Source organism: Spermophilus citellus, assembly GCF_964194105.1.
Source record: "Spermophilus citellus genome assembly, chromosome: 18".
NCBI lineage: Eukaryota > Metazoa > Chordata > Mammalia > Rodentia > Sciuridae > Spermophilus > Spermophilus citellus.
This window is the reverse complement of record NC_138200.1, coordinates 57,193,463-57,219,961: the sequence shown is the minus strand read 5'-3', so window position 1 is coordinate 57,219,961 and position 26,499 is coordinate 57,193,463. Positions and strand designations below refer to the sequence as shown.

The window sequence follows — 26,499 nt, the reverse complement described above, 5'->3', positions numbered from 1 at the left end:
AATCCTGGGACTTGTGAACAGGACCTTATTTGGAAAAATAAAGGGAGGTCTTTGCACACGCAATTAAGTCAAAGAACTCAAGATGAGGTTCACAGCTGAATTATCTGGGCCTTAAATTCAGTAACATTGCCCCTTGGTATCCACAGATTAGTATCAGGACCACTCTCCAACTCTGCTGGATGACAAAATCTATGAATGTTCATGTCCCCTATATAAAAGGCTGTAGTATTTGCATAAAACCTAAAAATTCTCCCATATACTTTAAATCATCTGTAAATTACTGATAATACCTAATATGGTATAAATGCAGTATAAATACTTGTTATACTACAGTGCTGAGGGAATAATGACAAGAAAAAAGGTCTGTCTGTGTTCAGTACATATGCAAATTTGTCTCCCAATTTTTCCACACATGGTTGGTTGAATCCATGGATGCAGAACCCACGGGTATAGAGGGTCAACTGTATCCTTATAAGAGGGAGTAGAAGCAGACAGACAGGAGAAGGCCCTGTGAAGGGAGGAGCAAGATTAGAGCCACTTAGTCACAGCTGAGAAGCACCAGCAGATGCCAGAGGCCGGAGGGGTGAGGAAGGATTCTTCCGTAGACCCTTCAGTGGGAGGGAGCACCACCCTGCCCAAGCCTTCATTTTTGATTTCCAGTCTCCAGAACTGTGACAAAGTAAGGTCTGTTCTTTCAAGCCACCCAGTTTGCAGCAAAATATTACAGGAGCCTTTGAAAATCAATATAGATGGCGGATAAGGCAGGGGGGATTCTGCCCTGATGGAGTTCATATAGGAAAACAGAGAAAGAAATGGAATAATGTCAGAAAGGGGTGGTTCTCTGAAGGGCAGAAGATGGTGAGTGACCAGATGTGCTGGGGATTCCCTCAGGGGGATGATTAGGGAAGCCCAGTTGAAGCAGCATGTTCAATACAGAGCAGGTGTCAACTTCCCGCAGAACACAGGGACAGAGTCCCAGCAAGGGGGCAGGAAGGCAGGGTCTGAGGCAGGAAAAAACTCAGACAGCAAGAGGGGAGCCAATGAGCAAGGGCAAGGGTGGAGCAAGGTATGGCCCAAGTCAGGGAGGGTCTCGCAAGGACACGGGGCTTTATTTTACTACAGTGGGAAGGCAGCGAGGTGCTTTAGGAAGGCAGGGGCGGGTAACCGGATTTAAAGGACATTGTAAAGATACCTCTGGACACTTTAGAATTCTAAGAGGGAGAAAAGTTAGGAAGTCTCTGCTGCAGTCTAGGTGAGAGATCCCATAAGTGGCCTGGATGAGGGTGGTGGCAGCAGTGTAGACAGAGACGTGTGTGGGGAGAAGATACACTGAGGGGCAAAGTCTGGGTTAGAGGGGGGCCTGTCAAGAGAAATGGGGATTAAGGATGATTCCCAGGTGTTTACTAAAATAGGAATCTGACAAGTGACTTGGCTTGAGGTTTGGAATCAGGAATCTAATGCTTACCTAGGAATAGTAACTCCATTCACTCATTCATTCCACATCGATTGAGTACTCTGCTCTTGGTAGTAAGAAATCAGCTCTGAGCAATACTGCATTTTTGGAGCTTGTAGTTGTGTGCAGAGCAAGATATTGTGGGCTGGGGATACAAGTCAAGGATCAAATGGGAGCATGCAATAGGAAGACCTGTCTTTTGTACACCCAATGTGCGCATATTTTGGTACATGAGCACACGGCGGTGTGACACCTCACCTCCAACCGAATGGCCTTCTTGAGGTTGGTGGGTTTGGAGGGCTGGAAGTGTATGTTCAGGCTGTACTTCCCTTTGGGCGGGATGGTGCCCTGCATCATGGACATGGAGAAGTCTTCGCCCAGGTGCTCCAGGCTGGTAACCCGCCAGGCCACAGGCAGGGGCGTGACATTGTGGAGGAGAACTGTCTTGGATTCTTTTCTGCAGAGACCAAAAGGAATGTCAATTTTAAACGAATTTTTAAAAATCAAAGTTTCTCTTTTTTTTTGGTGTGTGTGTGTGGGTGTTTAAAAATTTCCTTAACCCCTATTTCCTGCTTGTTTTATTTAGGTCTCTTAGCTTATGGGGCTGGGCTAATCTGCATGGTTTTAAATTTTTTCCTCACATATAAGTCAGCCCAAATGATCCCAAGTCAAAACTCCAGAGAACGCTGTATGAACTGCTCTCTCCCCTTCACCCAGATCCACCAGTTTTCATTTATGCGCTTTGCATTCACATTCTCACTTGCATATCCATATTATTTTTGTCAGAACCCTTTGAAATTAAATTGGAGATAAATGTGCTCCTTTACCTTTGTACCTTTTGGTATATGTTTCCTAAGGACAAGAACACTTATTAAACCAAGAGGATCTGACACTGATATAACGTGATTACTTAATCCACAGTCGAGATTCAAATTTTATCCTAATAATTTTAATCCTAATACTCAAGTTTAATTCTAATAATTTTTAAAAGCTGTTTATATTTTTCCCAGTCAAGGATTCAATCCAGGATCAGGTATTGCATTTACTTGTCACATCTCCTTAGATTCCTTTAATTTGGAAAATTTCTTTTGCCTTTCTTTGTGTTTTTTGACATGGACATTTTGAAGAGCAAAGAGCCAGTTAATTTGTAGATTGATTCTCTCTCTCTCTCTCTCTCTTTGGAACCAGGGATTGAACCCTGGGGTGATTCACCACTGAGCGACATCCCTAAGCCCTTTTCATTTTTCATTTTGAGACAGGGTCTCACTAAGTTGCTGAGGCTGGCCTCAAACTTGCATTTATTTTCCCCTGCCTCAGCCTCCTGAGTCTCTAGGGTTACAGGCATGTGCCACCTCAACTGGACCTTGTAGGCTGTTTCTTAATTTGAGTTTGTCTGATGCTTCTTCATGTTTGGATCTAAGATACTCATTTTTGGCAGTACTGTAAAGTTGCTAATATGTGTCTTCAGGGCATCTTATCAGGAGTCCCACAATGTCAATGTGTCCCAATATTAGTGATGTTAGTTTTGATGACTTGGTTAAGATAATGCCCACCAGATTTCTCCATTGTCAACTTATTATTTTTTCCTTTATAAGTAATAGGTAGTTTGTGGGGAGACACTTTGAGACTATGCAAACATCCTATTCCTTGTCAAAGGTGCACCCACTAGTTTTAGCATTCATTGATCGTTATCTAATTTGAGCAATCTTCCCATGTTTATTGTTGGTGTTCTGTTGTCAAGAAGAACATCCCATTCTCTGTATTTATTTACTCATCTACTTATTTATAGCAGTAGCTTCATGATTATTATTTGATATGCTATATTCCATTACCATAAATATTATTTGTCTTGACAATCAAATTGTCTCATAGTTAGCTGGTTGGAGTCCCTATGAGTTAGTTCTTCTGCCCTTCTGCTGTATCTCCATGATTTGTTAAGTGCTTCTTTACTTTCTGGTGCAACAAAAAGTTTCCAGCTCATCTGGTGCTTCTTGTACTTTCCCTGCCCTAGCCTTGAAGACATCTTTTCCCTTGGAGTCCCTATTTGGGGGAGAGAATGATAGTAGAAACCAGATCTAGATGTTGGTGTGCTCCTTGCTACTGGTTATCATTGCTTACAGGCCCTCCCACTGACAGAGCTAGGAAGTGTGTGTGCGTGCACACACACATGTATGCACCTGTGTATTAAAAATCATGACTTCATAGTGAGAACTTGAATTCCAAATTAATATCACAAGATACATTTTAATCTCCCTTTCTCTATTTGTAGCTCCTTCTGATTATAATTTAAATATATTGTGGTCAGAAAACATATAAGACTTTGATAAGTTGAAATTTAATGAGATATGTTTTATGTCTCAGTACTCTATTGCATATGGTGTAGGTATGCTTGAAACAAATATTGTAGTTGATGGGTGTAGTGTTACCTAAATTTTAATTAGGTCAAGGTAATTAATAGTGTTATTTAGATATCTTTTCTGTGCTGATCTTTTGACTAGTTTTTCCTCTTTCATAGAAGGGTACTTATGTTTCTAATCATGATTTTATGGATTTATCTAATTGTCCCCTTAGTTCTACTGGGTTTTGCTTCAAGTATTTTGAAGCTCCGTTCTTAGGTACACATATTTCTTTTTAATATATTTGTTTTAGTTGTAGATGGACATAATACCTCTATTTTATTTATTTATTTTCATGTGGTGCTGAGGATCAAATCCAGTGCCTAGCTTCACATGTGCTAGGCAAGTGCTCTACAACCCCAACCCCATACACATACATTCTTGATAATTGTGTCTGCCTTATGAATTTTTCCTTTTACCATTGTTAAGTGTATCTCATGCTTTTTTTTTTCTTTTTCTTTTTTTTGGTACCAGGGATTAAACTCAGGGGCACTCAACCACTGAGCCACATCCCCGCCCTATTTTGTATTTTATTTAGACACAGGGTCTCACTGAGTTGCTTAGCGCCTCGGCATTGCTGAGGCTGGCTTTGAACTCGCTATCCCTGTTTATCAGTGGCAACATTTCTCAATGTCTCAAAAACTGTTCTGGCATTTTCTTTTGTCCTTTTGGTTTTCATTTCTTTCTTTTTGCCTGTATTTTTTTGTTTCACTTCATTGGTTTAATATAATATTTTAATTGACTTTAAGGTATACAGCGTGGGTGGATGAATCTGGTTTCTGACCCATTTTTTTCTTGGGAAGATGATCCTGGGATACGAAAGAAGATAGATGACCAGCTCTAATCTCCTTGTAAAAGTGGTGTTAGCTGGATCCCATGGTAAATAGGCCAATAACATTTCCTAGGAAAATAATCCTTAGATTTGGAATGTTAGCAGATGTTCCTGCTTTAGGATTGCTTATGTAGATAAATTTGGAATCTGTATTTATGGAAATGGACTCCCTGGACAATATCACATATGCTAGGTGACCACCTAGCACAATTACATGTTTTATAATCAGTTATCACTGCTGAGAGAAGTTATTCAAAAACCTCACTTAGAGTTTGAGTTGTTAATTTGGGCCAGAAAGCACATGCCTGATGTGAAAAGGAAAGACCTGGGGAGTCATAAGAGAGGTCCCAGACATCCTTATTATTCATCGATGCCTTTGGATTGTTTGAATCCTTGATATTGCTAGAAAAGCTTGATGCCAGATAAGATCTCTTATTTCTGTGGGTCTGATTTAGTAATCCAATCCTTTGTGTTATCTAAACTGCTTTGCATTATTTTTTACTGGTTGCTCTTATGATTATCATATATACATGTATATATATTAATATATATAAATATACATTATTTATATATAAATACATATATATTTTCTTGATCTTTAGAGTCTACTGGAATTAATATTTTACATTTTAATATGAAATGAAGATCCCTTCAATAATATAAATTTCTTTAATCTCTACCACACATTTTAATGTGTATTATTGATGCACAGCTATATCTACATACATGTTTTTATCTACGTGCTTTTTAAGTCTGACAACATAGTATTAATATTTTTGTTTTAGTCATTAAATTGCCTTTTAATTAAATCAAGGAAAGTGAAACATTTTATTTTTAGCCATATATTTAAAATTTTCAGTATTCTTCATTACTTCCTTTAACTCTAAGTTTCTATGTGATGTCATTTTTCTTCCAACTTGAAAAACTTCCTTTAGAGCTTCTTGTAATACAGAAATGGTGGCAATAAATGATCTCAATTTTATTTACCCAGAAATGTATTTACTTTTCATTTCTGAAGGATACTCTTGTTATAGATTTTTGGCTTAATAATATTTTCTTTTAAAATAACATTTAAAAAAAATGCTATTCCATTGTCTTCCAGCTTCTATTGTTACAATGAGAAGACAGTCATAATGTATCTTATTTTCCCCTGGCTGCTTTTAAGATCTTCTCTTTATCTCTAATTTTAAGTAGCTGTTCCGTACTTTGCCATGGTTTGGTTTTATTTCCTGGTTATTAATATATCATGCAAAGTAGATGGAGTTGATATTATTAATCCCAAGTGACCTATAAAGAAATTGAAGCTTAGGTTAGTTGATGGCTCCAAAGTGACAGATTTAGAGGCAAGACTTGGCTATAACTGTATTTACCCATCTCAGGGTTGGCTAAGTTTCTGTTAGGTTTATGCCTTTCCACAAAAAATATGGGGAAGTTTCATCCAGTTTTCATTTTTTTTTTCTGCCCCATTATTTCTTTCTTTTCCTCTGAGACTCCAATTACAAAAATTTAGATTGCTTGACATTGTCTCACCATTTACTAGGATCCTGGTCATGTTTTCTATTTTTCTCTCTGTCCTTAATTAAATAATTATATCAAATCTGTCTTTAAATTTATTGATTCTTTCTTCTGCTGTCCCATCAGCTGATTAGCTCATTCTGTGCACTTTTCAATTCACACATTGTACTTTTCATTGTACTTTTCACTGTGTGCTTTTTAACAACAGTTTCCATTCCTCTGATGAGATTCTCAATCTATTTATTCATCTTGAGCCCATGTTTCACTGTGATCTTGAACATATATATAATAATTGATTTAATGTCATTGTGTCTGCTAATTACAAAATTTTGTTCATTTTTGGGTAGGTTTCTACTGATTACTCAACCTTAATATGCCTAAAATGGTTTGCTTTCCATTATGTAACTAGTTGTTCTTAGTTGTTTACCTGCTTTTTCTATTCGCCAGACTAGAAACACCTGGCTGAGATGGTTTCCTCAATACTGTGACAGGTGTGAAGCAAAAACCCATAGAAAAGGACTGAATCAAAGCTAAGCATTTCTGATTTTATCCAGAAAAGGCAACCTTCTCTTTCCCCATTCCTCTTTGAAGATAGGGCCCTATCTTGACCGTCTATCTTATCTGCTTGCCTTTCTCTTGAATCTTCACTCTCAGCAGCCATGCACTCCCGCTAAAGGTAAAATTTAATGCTGAAAAAGGGCAATATGATTTAAAAGGGCAGGGGCTTTGCAATGTGAAAAACTAAAACCACTGACAGTGGAGTTTCAGGTGGGATGCTGCACTAGGCTCTTTAGGTGGCTGGCAAAAAACTCTTATCCATGGACTCAGGGTTGCCATAATTAAGATTGTCATTGGTTTCTGAATATGACCTAATAATCAGACACTAAAGTAGTTGGATGCAATGACCTGATAATATGTCACATTACTAAAGTGTGTTCAATAATAGTATTTGATATTATTAATCTAACATGACCTATGAAGAAATTGAAGCTTAGAGAAGTTAATTGATGGCCTCACAATCACAGCTATACTGCCAATCTTGGACCACAGTCAGAGTTGCCTTTAATATGTATTTCTCCATAGGGGTCAGAAAAGTAGTTCTTGTTACTTCAGTTCTTATTTAGTTCAATAGTCAGTATTTATTAGGTAGATGAAGTATTTAATCGGGAATACTTCACTAGTATTCGTTGGTCTTCACCAAGGAATGCAGCATATACATAACAATATTATCTTTCCCAGGAATAAACATTCTTTACTTAGAATAATACAATTCCAGTGAATGAACATGTAAGTTCTGATTTGGCCTACAGTTCTTTGTTTGAGCCCTAACTTCTTGAGCAGATTCTTAACATTTAGGTAATGGACCACTTTGAGAAGGTAGAAAAAAGCTAGTCATTCTAAGAAAAATGGAAATATGTATATACCTTGTTAGTTGATCTTAAGGGAGTCCAGTTCATCTTAGGGGGGATTCTGTTGAAATCTATCCACTGAACCCAAGTTACTCTGTGACCTAAATAGGGCTTCTAGCCAACCTGGTTTGCACAGGACTAAGGAGTTTCCCAGGATACAGGACTTTCAGTGCTGAAGCTGGGAAAGTCCAGAGAAAATTAGGATGAGTTGGCCACTCTAGAACTAAATGTTTTAAAAATTCCATTCCAGTCTTGGGCATCATTTAGAACTCTGACCTGTGGAGCAAGAGCCGGTCAAAATGTATTTGTTTGGGCTCTAGCTCGAGTTCTGGACGGATCCCCTGGCAGGTTAATTTGAAGATAGCTGGCTCTGGGTTCTCCTTGATGCAACAGACAATGCTGTCTTCAATGATGCCAACTGCAGTAGGGTAAGCCCAAACGGTTAGCATCTGATGGAAGAATCAAAAGAAAGGACATTTATATAGAGGATGCCAAGGCCTCAAATTTCCCAAGAAACCCTGGCCATGTTGGACTTTTTTTTTACAGGCAATTCTACCTGTTTCTCATTAGGTTTCAGAGTCATGTTGACAGGCTCCAGAAAGTAGGTACTTGCTTTGATATCATTCTGAAAACAGAAGAATGCCTCCACCACCATTGGGGAACTGTTCAGGATGGTCAGCGTCTCCATGTTACCTGGGAACAAGGATGACTTGTACCTGGAGACAAACAGGAATGGGGATGAGTTTGTGAGGATGGAATGAGAATTCAGGTGGCAAAGGAACCTCTGTGGTGCAACACCATTCAAAAGGACAAGGCAGAGGGATGGTGGCTAAGAACATAGGATCTATTGTGCACACTTGCTTCAAGAAAACTATACTGTATCTGGGTGCCCCCTAAACCTTGGAATCCTGATCACTGAGAGGGATGATAATGCCTCTTAAGATTGCTGAATATTAAGTGAGATCATACACCTGAAGCTTTTAGGAGAGCTGGAGATATCAAATGCTCAATGAAGAGTTGTTATTATTGCAAAGAATTCTGAGAAACATGCAGATCTGCCCTTCCATGTGCTTATATCCCCAGGAGAGATTATCTTTTGAGTCACTTGCTATTTCACTTCTGTCTTGGAGGTGACCTCATTCACCTCTTGGCATGGATTCATCTGATCTTGTTCACTGTTACTAGGCTGTTTCTGTTTCTTAGTGCTTAAGGAGAGATCCAAAGAGTTGAATGCCATGGCCACTGGAAGATGCTATGCTAATGGTAAGTAGCAGAAAAGGAACCATAAGAGAAGGTTCAAGGAATAAAGATGTACATCATCAGACCAGACATAGACCAGGAAAACAAAAACAGCTATAAAAATCTTTGGGCAGGCTATCATGGAGGATAGCTGGAGAGAATGACAGAAACCGAATCAATGTCAGAGAGACAGAGAGCTTTGTGTGTGAATAACTGCAAAAGGGCCTGTGGCCTACATCTGACTGATCATCACTGCTACCCAGCACTGTGCTAACAGGTTTCATATGCATTACCCAGTTCAGTCTCCCCAAATCTGTGAGGTGGGCACTATTACATTCTCATTTTGCAGAGAAGGACATTGCGGTATTATTGAACAATTTGAATGGACTTTGTTTTAGACCACTGTAATCACATTCTTCCTAGATTATTGTTGTCTGGCACAACATCCTGGCCAATGTCAATGCTGCCCCAAACACATGCCTCTCTGAATAGTCAGAATTTCCCTGATTCCCACTCCTGGATTTCTCTGTATGTCCTGCCCAGCAACCTTCAGTCTTCCTTCCCAAGTCCTGCCACTGGGCCTTGAATGTCCTTGCCATCATCAGTAAACCCTCTTTGCTTTCAGTTCCTAGTCCAGCATCTCAGGAAATAAACCAGAGGTAATAAAGGAGGACAAAAATGGCCCATCAGCTCTACCAAGAAAGCACGAAACCAATGCACTCTATTTATCACAGCAAATAAGAGACTGAATGGAGAGTTAAGTTCCATTTCCCATCTCATCTCCTTCCTATACAATAAGAAATCTGTATAAACTGAAAAAACTAGTAGCATTACACATTTATGATTACTAGGCCTCCAATTTGCCTGATAATTTTAATCTATTTCTCTAACATGCTCTCTTTCTTATTCCACAAAAAATGCTTTTCATATCTTCTCCATTTCCTCAACATTTTTTAATATTAATTTTTTCTTAGTTTTCGGTGGACACAACATCTTTCTTTGTATGTGGTGCTAAGGATCGAACCTGGGCCTCACGCATGCCAGGCGAGCGCGCTACTGCTTGAGCCACATCCCCAGCCCCTTCTTGAGCCACATCCCCAGCCCCTCCTCAACATTTTTAAACTTCCTCCACTTTCTTCACTCCTGGGAGGGTGACCTCACACATTGTAAATAGACACAGTTGCATAGGGAGCTCCTCACCATTCTAACCAAAGCTGTGACCATACTGTCTCCCAAAGCCATGCTCCCACCGTGAGATGATGGTGCTTCCTCCTGGCAAAGGCCAGCATCCCCCATTCTGTTGTGCTGTCTCAGGGAGCTATGCCATTGGGGGACCTGACTTTCTCCTGAGACTCCAGGGTGTTTCTTCCTACCTACCCTCAGCAGACAGCCACCAGGAGAACAAAAGTTCATAACCAGACTTCCCCGGCCTCATCTCTCTCTCTCCACCTTGACTCTATCCCATCTCCCCTCCTAGACAAGCTTTTCCAAAGAGTTTTCTTCACACCATGTCTTCATTCTTTCACTGTTCATTGATTCCTCATCCTACTAAACTTGGGATTCACTCTCAGGAGTGCCACAAAAGGACTCTTACTAAAGGCCCTGGTGATCTCCATGTTGTTAAACCCTGCGAATGTCTATGCCTTCATCCTTCTGTCCTCTCAAAGCATTCAACAAAAATGATCCTTCTTTCTTCTCCTGGATCCATGACACCACCCTTTCCTGGTCTCTCTTAATAGCTCTGGCCCTCTTTCTCATCTCCTTTGTGGTTCTTCCTGTGCATGGTGAGGTTATCTGGGGCTCCATCTTTGTTTGGTCCTTCTCTTCTAAAATGCTTTCCTCTTAGCCCATCTCATCTGTGCCTATGGCTTTTGCTGTCTTGAAGACAGAGCTCTCCTTTGAGAATCCAAATCATATATCCTATTCTCCACTTTAGATGGCTTCTAGAGATATCTTTCAAGCATCTCAAACTTCACAGATCCCAAAGCGACCTCTTGATCCTACTCTTCAAAACCTGGCCCTCTCCCAGGGTTTCTCATTTGGTAAAGTGGTGTTCAATTCATCTGGGTGTTTAAGCATAACCTAGTTATCCTGATTTGTGATTTGGTTCTGACACCGAATCAGCTAAAGCTATGTCTACATAAAAAAAAAAAAATCTTGTACTATTCATAAGCCCAACGCAGGCATTTGAAAACTGTTTTGAAATAAGGGAACACTTACTTATCTCTTGATTTTCCACAAAGGAGTGGTCCAAAGGAAAACTTCTCCCAGCTCGTAATATACTGCTTAAAGATGACCTCATTTGGCTTCATGTCCTTCTTCCGATGAGGGAATACCACTCTGAACCCAGGGGAGGAAAGGTGAGGTGAGCTGCTTGAATGGAAGTTCAACAACACCACTTGATGTGTGTAGAACCTAGCGCTCCCTGTTCTGCAAAGGGGCCAAGTGTCTGAAGACAGTGTCTAGTAATTGGAGGAACTTTGTCAAGGCTTTCCCACTCCAAGGGAGGACAGTAAGGTTTGTACTTCAGAGAAAAGATTCCAGGGGTATCTGCCACAACAAGGGCTGATAATAGAGCTGAACTGGGCATTCTGTTCCAGTGAGCCCAGGTAGAAAAATTTCCAAGAATCTCTATGGAAAACTAGTTCTTGGTTCAATGGGGCCCTTTGGTGAGAATTGCAAAAGGCTCCTCTGGATAGACATGTATAAAAGGCCCCCTCCTCCAGGGAATTAGCCCTGCTAGCTTGCTCAGCCAGGAATCTCTATGTGGTGCATAAACTGCACAGGGGTGTTCAGCTCAGAAAAAAGCCCACCCATGGAGATTCGCATGCATATTTGCATTATAAGATGAAAAAATCCTAGAGCAAATATGAAATCGGTTTAAATTTGCATAACAATTAAATAAGCAAATTATCTTGCCCTCCCCTTGATCTAACTGAGTCTGGAACTCACTTGTGGCACGGTGCCATCTCTGAGGCTCTTGGTCAATGTCTGAGACACTTGGTCAATGTCTGAAACACTGAGGCCTTGTACAACAAAAGGGTCAGGAATGCTGTACCAGTTCTATGTTATTATTAACAGCAGCCTTGTTTAAAGTACCATGGAGGAAAACGATAACCTTTTCTTTTGAAATAAAATACACTTACTTTGGGTCTTGGCAAATGTACGGGTAAGTGCAGACACCTCGGCAATAAAGCTGGTACTGGCGGCGAGTTCCAAGTATCTCAAAGTTAAAGGTTTGATCAAAGTTCCCCAGACTATTAGAAGAGAAGTGTACTCGGAGTGTCACCTCTCCATTGGCTGGCACGATCCACCGGAAGTGATTCAGCCTGAAATGACCACACAGACTTTTTTTTCCCCCCACTTTGGGTACTGGGAACTGAACTCAGGGGTACTCAACTACTGAGTCACATTCCCAGCCCTATTTTGTGTTTTATTTAGAGACAGGGTCTTACTGAGTTGCTAGTGCCTCGCTAAATTGCTGAGGCTGGCTTTGAACTATTGATCCTCCTGCCTCAGCCTCCGGAGCTGCTCAGATTATAGATGTGGTGCCAGGCCTGGTAACACACAGGCTTTTCAAGTGAGAATGTTTTCTTCTGGCAAGAGAGGGTAGGAGAGCTGCCTGGGAGAGGCCCTGCCCTGCTGGAGTTAGCACTGCGGGTCACAGGGCCCCACAGGCAGCCCAGCCCTGTTCCCCTCTGGTGATGTGATAGCTCAGTGTGGGGCTTCTGCGTCCCCCTCCCTTGGGCAGCTGGGAGGCCCACCTGATGAATTTCTCCTGAGAGTGCTGCCCGCTGAAGTTGTTCTGGTCCATGTCGGTCAGGGGCGTGATGATACCAGTAGGCCCCCCAGCAAGGCCCTTCCTGTTGAAGGCCATGCGGCGTTTTTCCTTCTGAGTCTCACGGGTTTGTTCTGGTTTTTCCTTGGTTTTCTGTCTTCCCCCCTTAGATGAGGTGGGCTGTTCCTCTTGGACCTTCATTAAAAATGAGCACAGGGTCTTAAATACTCATCTGAGGTACCCACCAGCAGAGATGGAGATTCCCCTGACTCGTCTGCAGTCTGGGGTGGTGGTACTGTGGGTGCTGCTGCGTGACAGGTGGGGTCCAGCCTCCTGCTGATGATAAGACCTTGCTCCCCGAAGAGGAGGCTGAAACCCCAGAGAAAACCTGAAGTCGGCAGGGAGGGTGCGGGACCAGGATTTCAGCCCTTGACAGTACTCAGCCCCCCCATAGCCAACAGGGCTTCCAACTTCTTTGGCATTGCGAGACCAGCTATCTTGTTCACTCAACATCTCAGCTCCAATATTCTGTTGGCATATTTTATTCCCGGTCATCTCCTCTCTCCTTCTCTTTGTTTTTAGGATTTATGCTGTTTAAAAAAATCTCTTACTATTTTTGGAAGTAGTAGAATAAACATATATTTAGTATCTCACTTTTAATAAGAAGTTTCCATTTTTCTAGGGGTATTTTCATGTTTCTTGACTAATTTTTTTTCTTTTAATTTATTTATCATTTCTAACTTTTTATTTTAGAAAACTTTCAAAGTTGAAGGCCTAGTATAGTCATAACTAGTTTTAACAGTGGGTAATATTTGTTTATTTATTTTTGGTACCGGGGATTGAACTCAGGGGCATTTGACCACTGAGCCACATCCCCAGCCCTGTTTTGTATTTTATTTAGAGACAGGGTCTCACTGAGTTGCTTAGTGCCTTGCTTTTGCTGAGGCTGGCTTTGAACTTGTGATCTTCCTGCCCTAGCCTCCCCAGCTGCTGGGATTACAGGTGTGTGCCACCAGGCCCGGCTGGTAATATTTATTTATTTCATCCATTGTTTTTCCTTTGGAACCTCTGAAGGTAAGTTGCAGATGGTAACTCTTTGCCTCTAAGTACTTCAGCCTGTGCCTGAGATCAAGGACTATCTAGACTACCATACTGTTACAGCATCTAAGAAACTGAACAATAATTCCAGGCTATCATTTGGCATACAGTCCATGTTAAAATTTTCCTATTTGTCCCAGGCATTTCTTTTTATAACCATTTGCTCCTATATTGGTTATTATTAAATCTATTTAGTATCTTTTTTTTTCTGTTTGTTTTTGTGCTATAGATTGAACCTAGAGTTTAGTAACTTTAATCTCCAGCCTCCTACCTTGTCCCAATTGTCCTGACTCTTTGGAGAGACCATATCTATGTTCTTGCAGTATATTTCATACTTTCAATTGTTCTGACTCTTCTCACAGTGCCATTGAACTTACTCCTTTTCTCCCTCTATTTCCTGTAAATTCGGCTTAAAAGCTTGATTTGACTCATAGGTGGTACTGGGCACTTCATGCTTCAACACTAGGTTATAGATGCTAGGACAGTACCACAGAGTACAGGTAATTTTATTTTCTCTCTGCAGAGGTACATAGTTCATGGGAGCATGTGTGGAGAGATTAAACTTTTGGGCCAGTGTTTTCAGGAGATAAAAAAATCCCTCTATAATTTTAATATCATATTATTGCTATCATATCTATTTCCCTTTGTGATTTATTCTACTAATTCTGTATAATTTTCTTCTATTTTTACATGATTCTATTTTGATTATATCTATTTTTATTCCAACTAGAATTTATTTTACTATAGTATCAGGTAAGGAGATAAAAAGGGACTTTACTCAAAATATCCAATCTTCCCATCTTAATCTCTTTAATAATTGATTCTTTTCCTGGCTGTGTTCCCTGAATTGGAATCTGTGGATCCTTGTATTTTTAGGCACTGTGTAAATCACCTTAGCCTCATAATACATGTTTTGGGTATCTTTTTAAAGGAGCTAGTTTTGCTTACTTTTTTCTTGCAGTTGAGCTTCAGAGTAATGTAACCAGTTCCCGAGACCCTCCCCTGGGGACTGGAAAAGTTGGAAGGTCAGTCGCCATTATTTTCAGCCTCCTCTTGGGAAGCAGGGTGAGTCATATGCAGGGAAGGTGCAGCCTGGGGAGGCTTGCATAGGATGGCAGAGGGGAGAGGGAGGGTCAGGATTTGGCCACGTCGGGGTGGTGACCTTCCTTCTGCCCTCTGAAGTCCTGCCAGGGTCAGGAGAACCAGCAGCAGACGCTTTACCTTCGGAGAGACGGTGTTGGTGCCAAGTTCAAGTTCTGCGTCTGGTTCTTTCTTTTCTTCTACCAGGGAGACCTCATCCGTTGGTGGAGTCACAAACACAAAGTGTTTCAAGATGTCAATGGTGGCGATAGGTTGCCGCTTCACAGGGTAGGAGATGACAGAGAACAAGGCGGGAGGTGGGATGGGTGGTCCAGAGGACCCCAGACCCAAGATGTCCAGGATCTAAAAGAAAGGCCTGATTACTTTCCTATGCAGAGGCCAGGCAAATCTCAACCACCTCCTTGAGAGAGCAGGAGTGGCTCACCCCCACCCCCCATCCCTCAACATTCTTGACTGACACTCCTTCAATAAGAATGGTTCAAGAACAGGCATCAAGGACTTCTGAACAGCTCTGCAGGGATTTCTAGACCTCAGTACCCTAGACAGACTGTGGGGTCCCTATACTTTCTGTAGTCTTTGCCATGCTGTATTGTGACTGTTTGAAGATCTGTCTTTGCAACTTGACTATAAACCCCATTAGGACAAAAACCAGGTTGACATGGCCCAAAGCCTAGCACCAATCTGCACAAACAGACCAGCTGGTCAGTAAGGTTCTGACGCCGACAGTGTAGAGTTGCTTCATCCATGTTCATATTTCATGCTTCTATTTTCTTTCACTTTAAATGCTCTTTCCTTTCAAAGGTGAAAGAAAGTTAGGATGGGAGCAGGTCAAATAAAGCATAAAACAAAAAAATCCGCCAAGGATTCTAGGAATGCAATAAAGGATGGAAATGAAAGAGGTCAAGAAGAACCTTGAGAGAGAAAATGTACTCCTACAGCATCCCAGTCATCTCTGATACATAATGCACGAGCAATTTCCAGAACAGATGAGTTGAAAATTGACTTCCCAGCATGCAAATATCATCAGAATAAGCAGGCTACACCTATACTAATTGTTTTCATCACAAAAATAAATGCTATTGAGTGCTCAATCTATGGACCAAGTAGCCTGTTAGGTCTAGCAAATAACCATTGTTATGTAATCACCCTGTGCCTCTCATCCCAGGGGCCAGCAGCTGGAATTCCTTCTCCACACACGGTCCCAGTACTTTAGAATGTCTGTGAGGAAAGCATTGAACTGCTGGGACCAGTTATTAAACTACCAGAGCCAGGAGGTTCTCCAAGCAAGTCTAAACTATGACTTGGGATGTGAAGGGTACAAAGCAATACAAGGAGATGTTCTTGGCTGTAGGTCTTTTTTAAAAGATGTATTTTTGGAAAAAAAAATCATAATTTCTTTTGTATTGAGGCAAAACTGTGAACTGAGCTGCTGGTGTTTGTCCTCCACAGTCTTCTCCTATGGCCCCACCGTGGACTACTATGGTAAGACTTGTTGTGAGGCCACATCATTTGAAGTCTGCACCTCTGGGGAATTACTCTCCATTAACACTTGCATATTTGTAACCTTCTCAGGCTCCATTCTCTACTTTGAAACATTGTAACTAATTTCTGACAAACTAACCAGAGGTCAGAGAGCATAGGCTCCTCCTCTCCCCTGCCAACTCTGGCTTAGTACTTGTTTTTTGTAAATAAAGGTTTGTTGGAACATAGCCATATTCATCTGCTTACATATTACTGAAGGCTGTTTTCACCATCCCAAGGCTGAGACGCATGGTTGTGATACAGAGCGTATGAGCTATAACCTAAAATTTTACTTTCTGGTCCTTTCCAGAAGAAAGCCTGTCCCTATGACATAGGTATTTAGGATAAACAGAGAAATATACTGAATCTTAAAGGAAGCGCCCATGAGCCATTGAGATGCAGAAAGCACAGGTGGAAATCTTGAGCAACAGGCCCTTGGCCCATGCTCTTGTAAAACAAGGGAAACACGCACGTGCAGGGAAAATGGACATGAAATTGTGCAGCTCCATCCTGGCCTCACTTCCAGTCTGGCTCCTGATACAGCCCTGCTATAAATATTGGATCCCCAGCCCAAGGCGTCTACATTCCTAAATAAACCTCTATCTATGCCCTTGTCTGGCTTATGCTGAAATTCTTTTCCGTCACATATGTCAAGAACCCTGCTGATGCTGACTTGAATTTTCCTGCCCCTCTGGGAACTCCTCAGACCCTTCTCCAGAGACATCTCTTTTCCCAGGACACATGGATAAAAGGTATTATACCCCCTATGCCTCCACTGGCCAGGGTGGTTTTCACAAATGCAGGCGGAAAAAGGTATCTAATAGGATAGTTTCTGTCACTGTGGGAGGCTTTTGGGGAAGAGATTTTGGAGTAGAGGAGTCACTTGCCTTGCCATCCCATAACACAGTGATGAAAACATCAAAGATGAGCTGTACGGGTGGCTATGAGGTTTGATAGAATACTAAGACCGGCGGGACTTTCTATGGATTTTATTTTGCCAGTGCACAAAGGTCCCTCTAAGTCATTATTGTCTTTTATCCCCAGGGGCATTAGAGATGAATCAAATTAAGGGATGAGGATCTTCAACAGGAAGGAACGTTTGGATGGGGCGTGGTGGTACCTGCTGCCTCATTTGTTACCACTCCTACCTGTCCCGCCTTGGGGAACCTGTCATTCTCCAGGGCCTGCTTCCAGTTCAAGCCTTCGGGGTCCGGAGTCTGGATGTTGATGAAGGGCACCCCCAGGTCCTTCTTGCCCTCGTGGTCTTCTTCCCCCTCCTCCTCCCCGTCGTTGCGCTCCTCCAGGGCCCGCAGCTTCTCCAGCCGCTCCCTCTCTGCCTTCTCCCTCTCCAGGCGCTCCCTCTCTGCCTTCTCCTTCTCCAGGCGCTCCCGCTCTCGGTCCCGGTCCTTGCGGCCCCGCCGCCCCGAGGGAGCCTGGCGCTGGTCATCAGGCTCATGGGGCACCTCCTCCATCCCTCCGTGAGGCAGCTGAACTCCTTGCTTGCGGTCCCAGAACACCAGGATGGCCTGGATATCCTTCAGGCTCAACTCATAGGCCTTGAACTTCTGGGCCAATTGCTTTTCAGAGTCCTTTGGGAAGTCCCCTTCACTCTCCTCTTGTTCTGGGACAAGAGGAACCCCAAATGAGTTGACATCCGTCATGTTTTTTTTTTTCTTGCTTTGTTCTTCCTTCTCCACTGTTAGTTGCTCCCGGACAGAAATTTTCCTTTCTAGCGGCTCCATCTTGAGATCTGGTTTGCTGGAAGTAATAATCTAGAAGGTAAAACACAGAAAGGAGGTTTTATACAGTTTACTGGGTGAGGAGACTATGTAAAAAACAGTAAGAGGACAGACATTTTTGTTTCAAAAGGTGGTCTCATAGGATCCAGGCACAGTCGTGCCTAGGAACCACTTTGGGGGGCTTTTATCTAAAATAACCATCCCATGGTTCTTTCCCTGCTGTAGATTGGGCTGGGATCTGGTCCTGTGCATTCTGAGAAAGCTATGTAATGCCCTGGATGTGCGCTCCTGGCTGACAGCTGCTGTTCTGAAGGGTCAACAGGAAAAGTCCTGCAAATCAAGCCTTCTGCACCTGCTCTCAGGTGCTCTGGAATAGGCCAAGTGTTGAGTCTTAGTTGCACTGCCTACTGGCTGTGTTCAGTCCCAGTTGTACTCCTGGGCAAGGACTTAACTTCTCTCTGCCCCATCTGTATAATGGGGGAGACTAGTACTGGTACTGACATTAATAACTATGCCAGAGACTGTTGAAGACTAAAAGTGTGGATACATATAAGCAGCTTGTGAGTGACTGCCGTGGAGTAAGGATTCTATTTAGCATGAAGTTATTAAAATTACACAAGTTTTGTGTATGTTGTGTATTGTTGGGAACAAATGGGGGTTTAGAATCTGGCTCTACCCTAGGCTTTTAGAAAACATTTATTTATTTAATGAACTGGGCATATAGAAACCACATTTAATCTCTTTCTTCCTTCCCTTTCAAATTTGTTTTGTAGGCTCTGATTTTCTACCTCCCCTGAAATCCTCAGGGAGATTCCATTACTTTTTGGGTCATTATTTGGTGATGTCCTGTCTCGTCCAGTCTACTGGTCACTACCTACAGTATAACCGAGTGTCCCCCTTCCCAGTTACAGCTCTTCTTCCTCTGTGTTCAGGCATGTTGCAGTCTTGGAGACCTGTGTGACCTGGGCGGGCTTTTCCCTATACCCCACTGAACCTCCTCCTACTCCACTTCTCCGTCTTGAACACAGCCCAGCAACATGGCTGGCTGTGTTCAGTCTCAGCTCTGGCAAAGCTGCTTATGGGGTAAGAGCTACGGAACCTTATGGCAGCTTGCATCAGGATGGGAGGGCATGGATGCTTCTACCGCATCCATTTTGGTCTGGAAAGCCATTGCCAACACACTAGGGTTGGTATAGAGGATGGAGCCCAGTGAGGGGAGGACCTGCACTTGGAAGATTGTAGGAGCCCAGCATACAGCAGCTGGGGGATGATAAGAAACTATTTCAGAATATGGACGAGTTTAATAACAGGATCAATGAGCTTGAGTGAACAGGTGCAGAAATAAAATATACACATTATTTCAACATGTGAAATATTGACAAAAACTAATCATGCGTGAGGCCACACAACAGAGCTCCACAAATGTGAAGAAAACACGACACAGAACACGTTCTATGAAGACGGTATTCTAGAATCAGAAATTTAAATGATCCTCAACGAGGCCATTCATTTGGAAATGAGGAAATACACTCTGAAATAGTACATGGGTTGAAGAAGCAGCCATAAAGGATTGTAGAAAATATTTTTAGAATCAAAGGGCAATGAAAACACTGGATGCCAACCCTTGAGGAGTAGGTCTAAAAATAATGTTTGCAAGTACTTATATATCTTTAAATGCTTTTATAACTTTTAATAAATTAGAAAATAAAAATGATTCAAAATTAATAAAATAAGCATCCGCCTTAAGAACTGAGAAAAGGAACTGAAAAATAACACGGTGGAAAGAATAAAATTATAAAAAGACAGGACTAGAAACTAATTAGATAGGAAACAATCATACAATAGGGATACTTTGGGCTCGAGGCAGAAACTGTTACTTTGGAAAGCAATAAAAATGCCAAAGTCCTAGCAAGATTGTTCAAGAAAAAAGAGAGAAGTGTACAAATAAGCACCATGTGGGGTGATAACAAGAACATAACCACAGATACAGAAGAGGTTGAGATAGCAGCATGAATTACCCTAAGCCAGTAAACTTGAACGTATGATAAGGTGGCTACTTTTAAAGAAAATCATGAATGACCAAATTGACTCTGAAAGTAAAACCTAAATAAACCTTTAGTCCTAAAGCAAATTAATTCAGTAATGAATATGTAATCTACCATGTGAATTGACTGAAGAAGAAAACCAAATCGTGTCATATAATTCAATACCCACAAGCAAGAAATCTGCATAAAACATTTCAAAACCTCGAGTGCTTGAAGGTGTGGTGAGCCACCCAGACAGTCGTGAGCTGCAGGCCGCGATCAGAGAGAGGAGGGGATGACAGAGAGTGGCCCAACATTGGAGCTGCTTTTCCCTCAAAAGTGTGGCTGAGAAGCTGAGCAAGACTTTTGACAGACTCATGGGAACTGGGGTTCAAAAACTAGCTAAGAAAAAGAGATCTTGGTAGCTCCCCTACCCTTTGGGTTAGGACTCTGAAAGGCTCCATTTTAGGAGTAGGGCTGGACCAGAGTAAGCCCAGCCCTACCAGGGACTGAAGCTTGGTTCTAAATGATCTCAATCCTGGTTGAAGTAAGACTTGAAGTGCTCCTAAGCGAGCTGTCTGCCAGAATCAAATAGTGGTCCTCTCTGGAGGTAGATAACATCCTCCAGTGCCTTGAATTATTTCTAATTTCATGTTCAAGAAATAAAAAATAACCTAGTACCCAAAGAGAAAAGACCCTGTGTCCAGAAACCGAAAACAAATGACAGACAGCAGAAGAAGCGTGCCTGGGGCTTTGTGCATTGACATTGTCGGAAAGGACGTGAAAAAAATAGGTTGAATATGTTGAGGAAATGACAAGATTGAGGATTTTGAAGAGGACTAGAAAAGAAATAAGAGCTAGTAGCTTTCTAAAACAAAAACAAAATTAAGAATTAAAAGGAGGTTTGAACAATGAGTAGACCTCACTGAAGAAAGACAGTGAACTTGACAACATGCTGGAAGAAAATGTCCAGGGTGAAGCAGGAGACAAAAGCATGCAAAACCCAGAGCAAGCAAGAGAGACAAAGGAAATACTGGGAAAAGTTTGCAAAAAGGTTGAGCACATGTGTGGCTGGGATCCTAGGGGGAGCCGAGAGAAAGAATGGAGGACAAGTGGTTTCGACAAGTTAGTGGTTTGAGAGTTCCCAGGCCACAGATTCAAGAATCATTAGAAACCCTGTGCAGAGGCGGGTGGACCAATGGTATAGAATAGAGGACACAGAGACTAATCCACAAAGTTACAACTATCTTATATTTGATAAAGGGGCTAAAAGCATGCAATGGAGGAAGGATAGCATCTTCAACAAATGGTGTTGGGAAAACTGGAAATCCATATGCAACAAAATGAAACTGAATCCCTTTCTCTCGCCATGCACAAAAGTTAACTCAAAATGGATCAAGGAGCTTGATATTAAATCAGAGACTCTGCATCTGATAGAAGAAAAAGTTGGCTCCGATCTACATATTGTGGGGTCGGGCTCCAAATTCCTTAATAGGACACCCATAGCACAAGAGTTAATAACAAGAATCAACAAATGGGACTTACTTAAACTAAAAAGTTTTTTCTCAGCAAGAGAAACAATAAGAGAGGTAAATAGGGAGCCTACATCCTGGGAACAATTTTTTACTCCTCACACTTCAGATAGAGCCTTAATATCCAGAGTATACAAAGAACTCAAAAAATTAGACAATAAGATAACAAATAACCCAATCAACAAATGGGCCAAGGACCTGAACAGACACTTCTCAGAGGAGGACATACAATCAATCAACAAGTACATGAAAAAATGCTCACCATCTCTAGCAGTCAGAGAAATGCAAATCAAAACCACCCTAAGATACCATCTCACTCCAGTAAGATTGGCAGCCACTATGAAGTCAAACAACAAGTGCTGGCGAGGATGTGGAGAAAAGGGTACACTTGTACATTGCTGGTGGGACTGCAAATTGGTGCGGCCAATTTGGAAAGCAGTTTGGAGATTCCTGGGAAAGATGGGAATGGAACCACCATTTGACCCTGCTATTGCCCTTCTCGGACTATTCCCTGAAGACCTTAAAAGAGCATGCTACAGGGATACTGCCACATCGATGTTCATAGCAGCACAATTCACAATAGCTAGACTGTGGAACCAACCCAGATGCCCTTCAATAGATGAATGGATAAAAAAATGTGGCATTTATACACCATGGAATATTACGCAGCACTAAAAAATGACAAAATCATGGAATTTGCAGGGAAATGGATGGCACTAGAGCAGATTATGCTTAGTGAAGCTAGCCAATCCCTAAAAAACAAATACCAAATGTCTTCTTTGATATAATGAGAGCAACTCTGAACAGAGTAGGGAGGAAGAGCAGGAAGAAAAGATTAACATTAAACAGAGACATGAGATGGGAGGGAAAGGGAGAGAAAAGGGAAATTGCATAGAAATGAAGGGAGACCCTCATTGCTATACAAAATTACATATAAGAGGTTGTGAGGGGAATGGGAAAATAAACAAGGAGAGAAATGAATTACAGTAGATGGGGTAGAGGAGAAGATGTGAGGGGAGGGGAGGGGGGATAGTAGGGGATAGGAAAGGTTCATAACCCACTTCAATCTAATGTATGAAATATGATATGTCAAGAGCTTTGTAATGTTGTGAACAACCAATAAAAAAAAAGCTAAAAAAAAAAAAAAAGAAACCCTGTGCAGGATCAAATATTAGGAAAATCATAGTAAATTACCGAATAAAAGAGACAGCCTCTTAACAACAAAGAAAAAGCATCTTAGAAGAATCACGCTAACATGGGAGGAGCAGGACGGTGCTGCCACAGAGGACAGAAGGCGCCTTCCTCTTCACCCTGCCCAGAGCAGCCGCCCTTTCCCTTTAGAACCTGCAAGTTCTTCCTGACTCTCTCCTTCTTCCCCACCACATCAGGTGAGGCCAGTAAATAGCAATGAAGCCAAATGTGGGGTAGGACCAAAGTGCCTAGTGGCTAGAGAAGGCTAGGATTGGAAATCTGCAGAGTGACTAAGGATGGACAGAGATAGAGCCCAGAAAGGAGCCCAGGAGGGAAGAAAGGATGACAGAAGAACAGGCTTTCACCAGGACCGCCCCACTGACCTGTGCAGGAGCCCAGGCCCAGGTCAGGCCCAGGAGTGCCCCCACTGACCTGTGTGAAAGCCCCCCAAAAACAGGATCACCCTGCACAGAGCAGAGGACCATGCTGGGGCTCCCCATTTACCTAGGAATTAGACCAGAGACCCTGTGCCTAACAGAGGAAAATCTTCACCACATTGAATTAGGCCCTAACTTCCTCAACAAGACTCCTAAAGTGCAAGAAATAAAATCAAAAGTCAATAAATGGGATGGATTCAAACTAAAAAGCTTCTTTTCAGCAAAAGAAACAATCAATGAGGTGAACAGAGCTGCCTACAGAATGGGAGCAAATTTTTTGCCACATGCACATCAGATAGAGCACTCATCTCCAGGATATAGAAAGAACTCAAAAAACACCAAAAAAAAAAAAAACAAAAAAAAAAAAACCAAACAACCTGATCAATAAATGGGCTAAGGAGCTGAACAGACACTTCTCAGAAGACTATATATAATCGATCAACAAATATATGAAAAAATGTTCAACACTCTAGTAATTAGAGAAATGCAAATCAAAACTACTTTAAGAATTCATCTCACTCCAATTAGAATGGAACTTATCAAGAATATAGACAACAATAAATGTTGGCAAGGATGTGTGTGCGTGGGGGGAAAGGCACACTCATACATTGCTGATAAGACTGCAAAATAATGCAACCAATCTGGAAATTAGTATGGAGATTCCTTAGAAAACTTGGAATGGAACCACCATTTGACTCAGTTATCCTACTCCTTTCTATACCTAAAGGACTTAAAATCAGCACACTGTAGTGACACAGCCACATCAATGTTTATAGCAGCTCAATTCACAATAGCTAAACTGTGGAACCAGCCTAGATGCCCATCAATGCATGAATGTATAAAGAAACTGTGGTTTATATACACAGTGGAATATTACTCAGCATTAAAAGAGAATAAAATCATGGCATTTTCAGGTAAATGGATGGAGTTGGAGAATACCATGCTACGCAAAGTAAGCCAATGCCAACAAACCAAAGGCTGAATTTCTCTCTGATAAGTGAATGCTGACACATAATTGGGGAGGCATGGGAAGAATGGAGGAACTTTGGGCAAAGGGGAGGGAGGGGAAGGAGGGGAGTGGGTATGGGGGAGGAAAGATGGTGGAATGAGATGGACTTCATTACCCTAGGTACATGTATGATTGCACATATGGTACAATGTTATATCATGTACAACCAAAGAAATGAAAAGTTGTGCTGCAATTGTATAAAATGAATCAAAATGAATTCTGCTGCCATATATACCTAATTAGATAAATAAATAAATAAATAAATAAATAAATAAATAATAATAAAAGAACAGGACTTTCACTGGAAACAAGAGCTTAAAGGATAGGATCAACCTTGTAAGTCACTCAGAGAAGGAAGCTGAGCAAGCCAACGCTGGACATGAAGAAGCTGCCAGACCTTTTGATGGGAGGGAATGAAGGCTACCCCAGTCAGGGTAGGAAAGGCCGGGCATGAATGGGAAGCCAGCCTGTGGAGCCTGTAGGTAGGGTAATTCTTGGAAATTCTGAATAATGGAAGAAGGAGAGGAACAGAGTGCTGGTCAGGGGGCTACCAGGTTGAAGATTTTTTTTTTCTTTTTTAAAGGGTGATTCTTAAACATGAGAAATCTTAAAGAGGCCGATGAGAAGAAAGACTGAGGCCAGAGCAGAGAGAGGGAAATGGATGGTGCTAAAGACCCAAGACCTGGAGCAGTCCTTTGGATGAGGAAGCAGGAACGTCTTCAGTTCTTCCCTTCCACCTGGGATCTTCTTTCACTTCCGGAAGATATATCCAGTCTCAGCAGATTTTCCTGAGCTAGTGTTTACTCGCCAGGCTACTGCTTAGTCCAAGGGGGGCCTTGAGAATTTCCCCGGGGAGTACGATTGATTGTTTCAGGCTAAGCTCAGATGATACCCTCGCTTGCCCCCAAATGGATGGCTGTTGCCCCTCCCACCCCACCCAACATCCATAAAGCATATGTGAAGGGATGTGCCCTGTTCCTGGTAGAGGGGACTTGCCAGGGGTGGGGGTGCTCAAGACGCAGTCACTTGAGCTGAGAGGAAGATGGGAAACCCTCATTGAAGTTCCAGCAGATTCTACGCGGAGACTCTGGCGATGAAGTTAGTGGGCATAATTTGCAGTTGACCGATTTCCAGATAGTCTTTCTTTTAATAATGAATTAAATGCTGTCTTTCAAAAGCGAGTTTAGGAAGACAACTTCTGCACAGATTATTCCCACCTTTTCCAAGTAAGAAATGGACACTGTTAATTGCAAAAAAAAAAAAAAAAAATGCCACCCACACACACACACACACACACACACACAGTGACTAAATTCTCCCTCCCGGCTTCATGAGCAACATCATGCAAGAGAGGTAGGAGTCACTCCCTGGAATTCTCTCCTGGGTACCCTGTGTTGTCCTTAGCCTGAGAGGTCATATACTTCCCTCATGTCAGTGGCATCAGGCATCCTTGACCTGTGTCCACTTCTGTGTACTCAGACCCTGCTTCCTCCTCAGCTCTGGGTCTGAAAGCCACATTCCTCTCCTCCTCTCTCTTCCCCTTTCTGCTGTGCATTCTGTGTGTTCAGCCATTGCTGAGGGCCATTGCCAAGTAGGAATGACGCATCAAAATTTCCTTGCTAGCGTACCCCACGTTAAATGGATTTCGCTGTTGACATTGCATGTAAGGTGACCTTGCTCAAGGACCAAGGCGGATCCGGGTTTAGAGCTGATCAGGTTTGAGGAAGTATCCCGGTCCTTGGGTTTAGGGCGTTCCCGGTTTAAGACAATAGGGGTTTTAGGGAAGTGGGAGGTTGAAGATTATTGCTGCCAGGATTAGGGTGTTCCTGCTGCTTGTTCCCGTTGAGTTCTCGTGAGATTCAAATGGGATATTGGAAAAAAGCCTCGTGGAGTAAGTGAATTGGGCGGCAGCAGAACTGGGATTTCCCCAGAACGTGTGTGTAGAGGCCGGTGTGAGTTCGGGAATAAAGAATTGCTGTTTGAATCTACAAGGTGTGTGGTGGCTCGTGATCTTGTGCCCAGCCAAGACATTGGCAAGCCATGACTGCCCCCGCGGCTAACAGCAGACAGGGCCTCCCTGGTTGCTGACTCTCCTGCCCTGGGTCTACTGGGCTGCGGTCACTGTCTCACAATCACCCACTTGGACCTGTCTGCACCTTGTCTCAAAGCCTGGCTTTAGCCTCACCCTTGACTGTTGTCAAGGAACACATGGGCCTCATGGGGTT

The 26,499-nt window shown here is 42.2% G+C and overlaps 1 protein-coding gene across 1 annotated transcript in view; it reads right to left on the bottom strand.

Moving 5' to 3' along the window:
• Positions 1–26,499, bottom strand: part of HYDIN (HYDIN axonemal central pair apparatus protein) — a gene marked incomplete at both ends in the record, with an annotated part of 332,822 nt that overhangs the window by 59,624 nt on the left and 246,699 nt on the right. The window contains 8 exons of the mRNA XM_081274731.1: positions 1,712–1,910; positions 7,882–8,054; positions 8,162–8,321; positions 11,065–11,184; positions 11,991–12,173; positions 12,609–12,817; positions 14,942–15,163; positions 17,491–18,114. Coding sequence (XP_081130857.1) covers positions 1,712–1,910; positions 7,882–8,054; positions 8,162–8,321; positions 11,065–11,184; positions 11,991–12,173; positions 12,609–12,817; positions 14,942–15,163; positions 17,491–18,114 — 1,890 coding nt within the window. The remainder of the gene's footprint in view (positions 1–1,711; positions 1,911–7,881; positions 8,055–8,161; positions 8,322–11,064; positions 11,185–11,990; positions 12,174–12,608; positions 12,818–14,941; positions 15,164–17,490; positions 18,115–26,499) is intronic.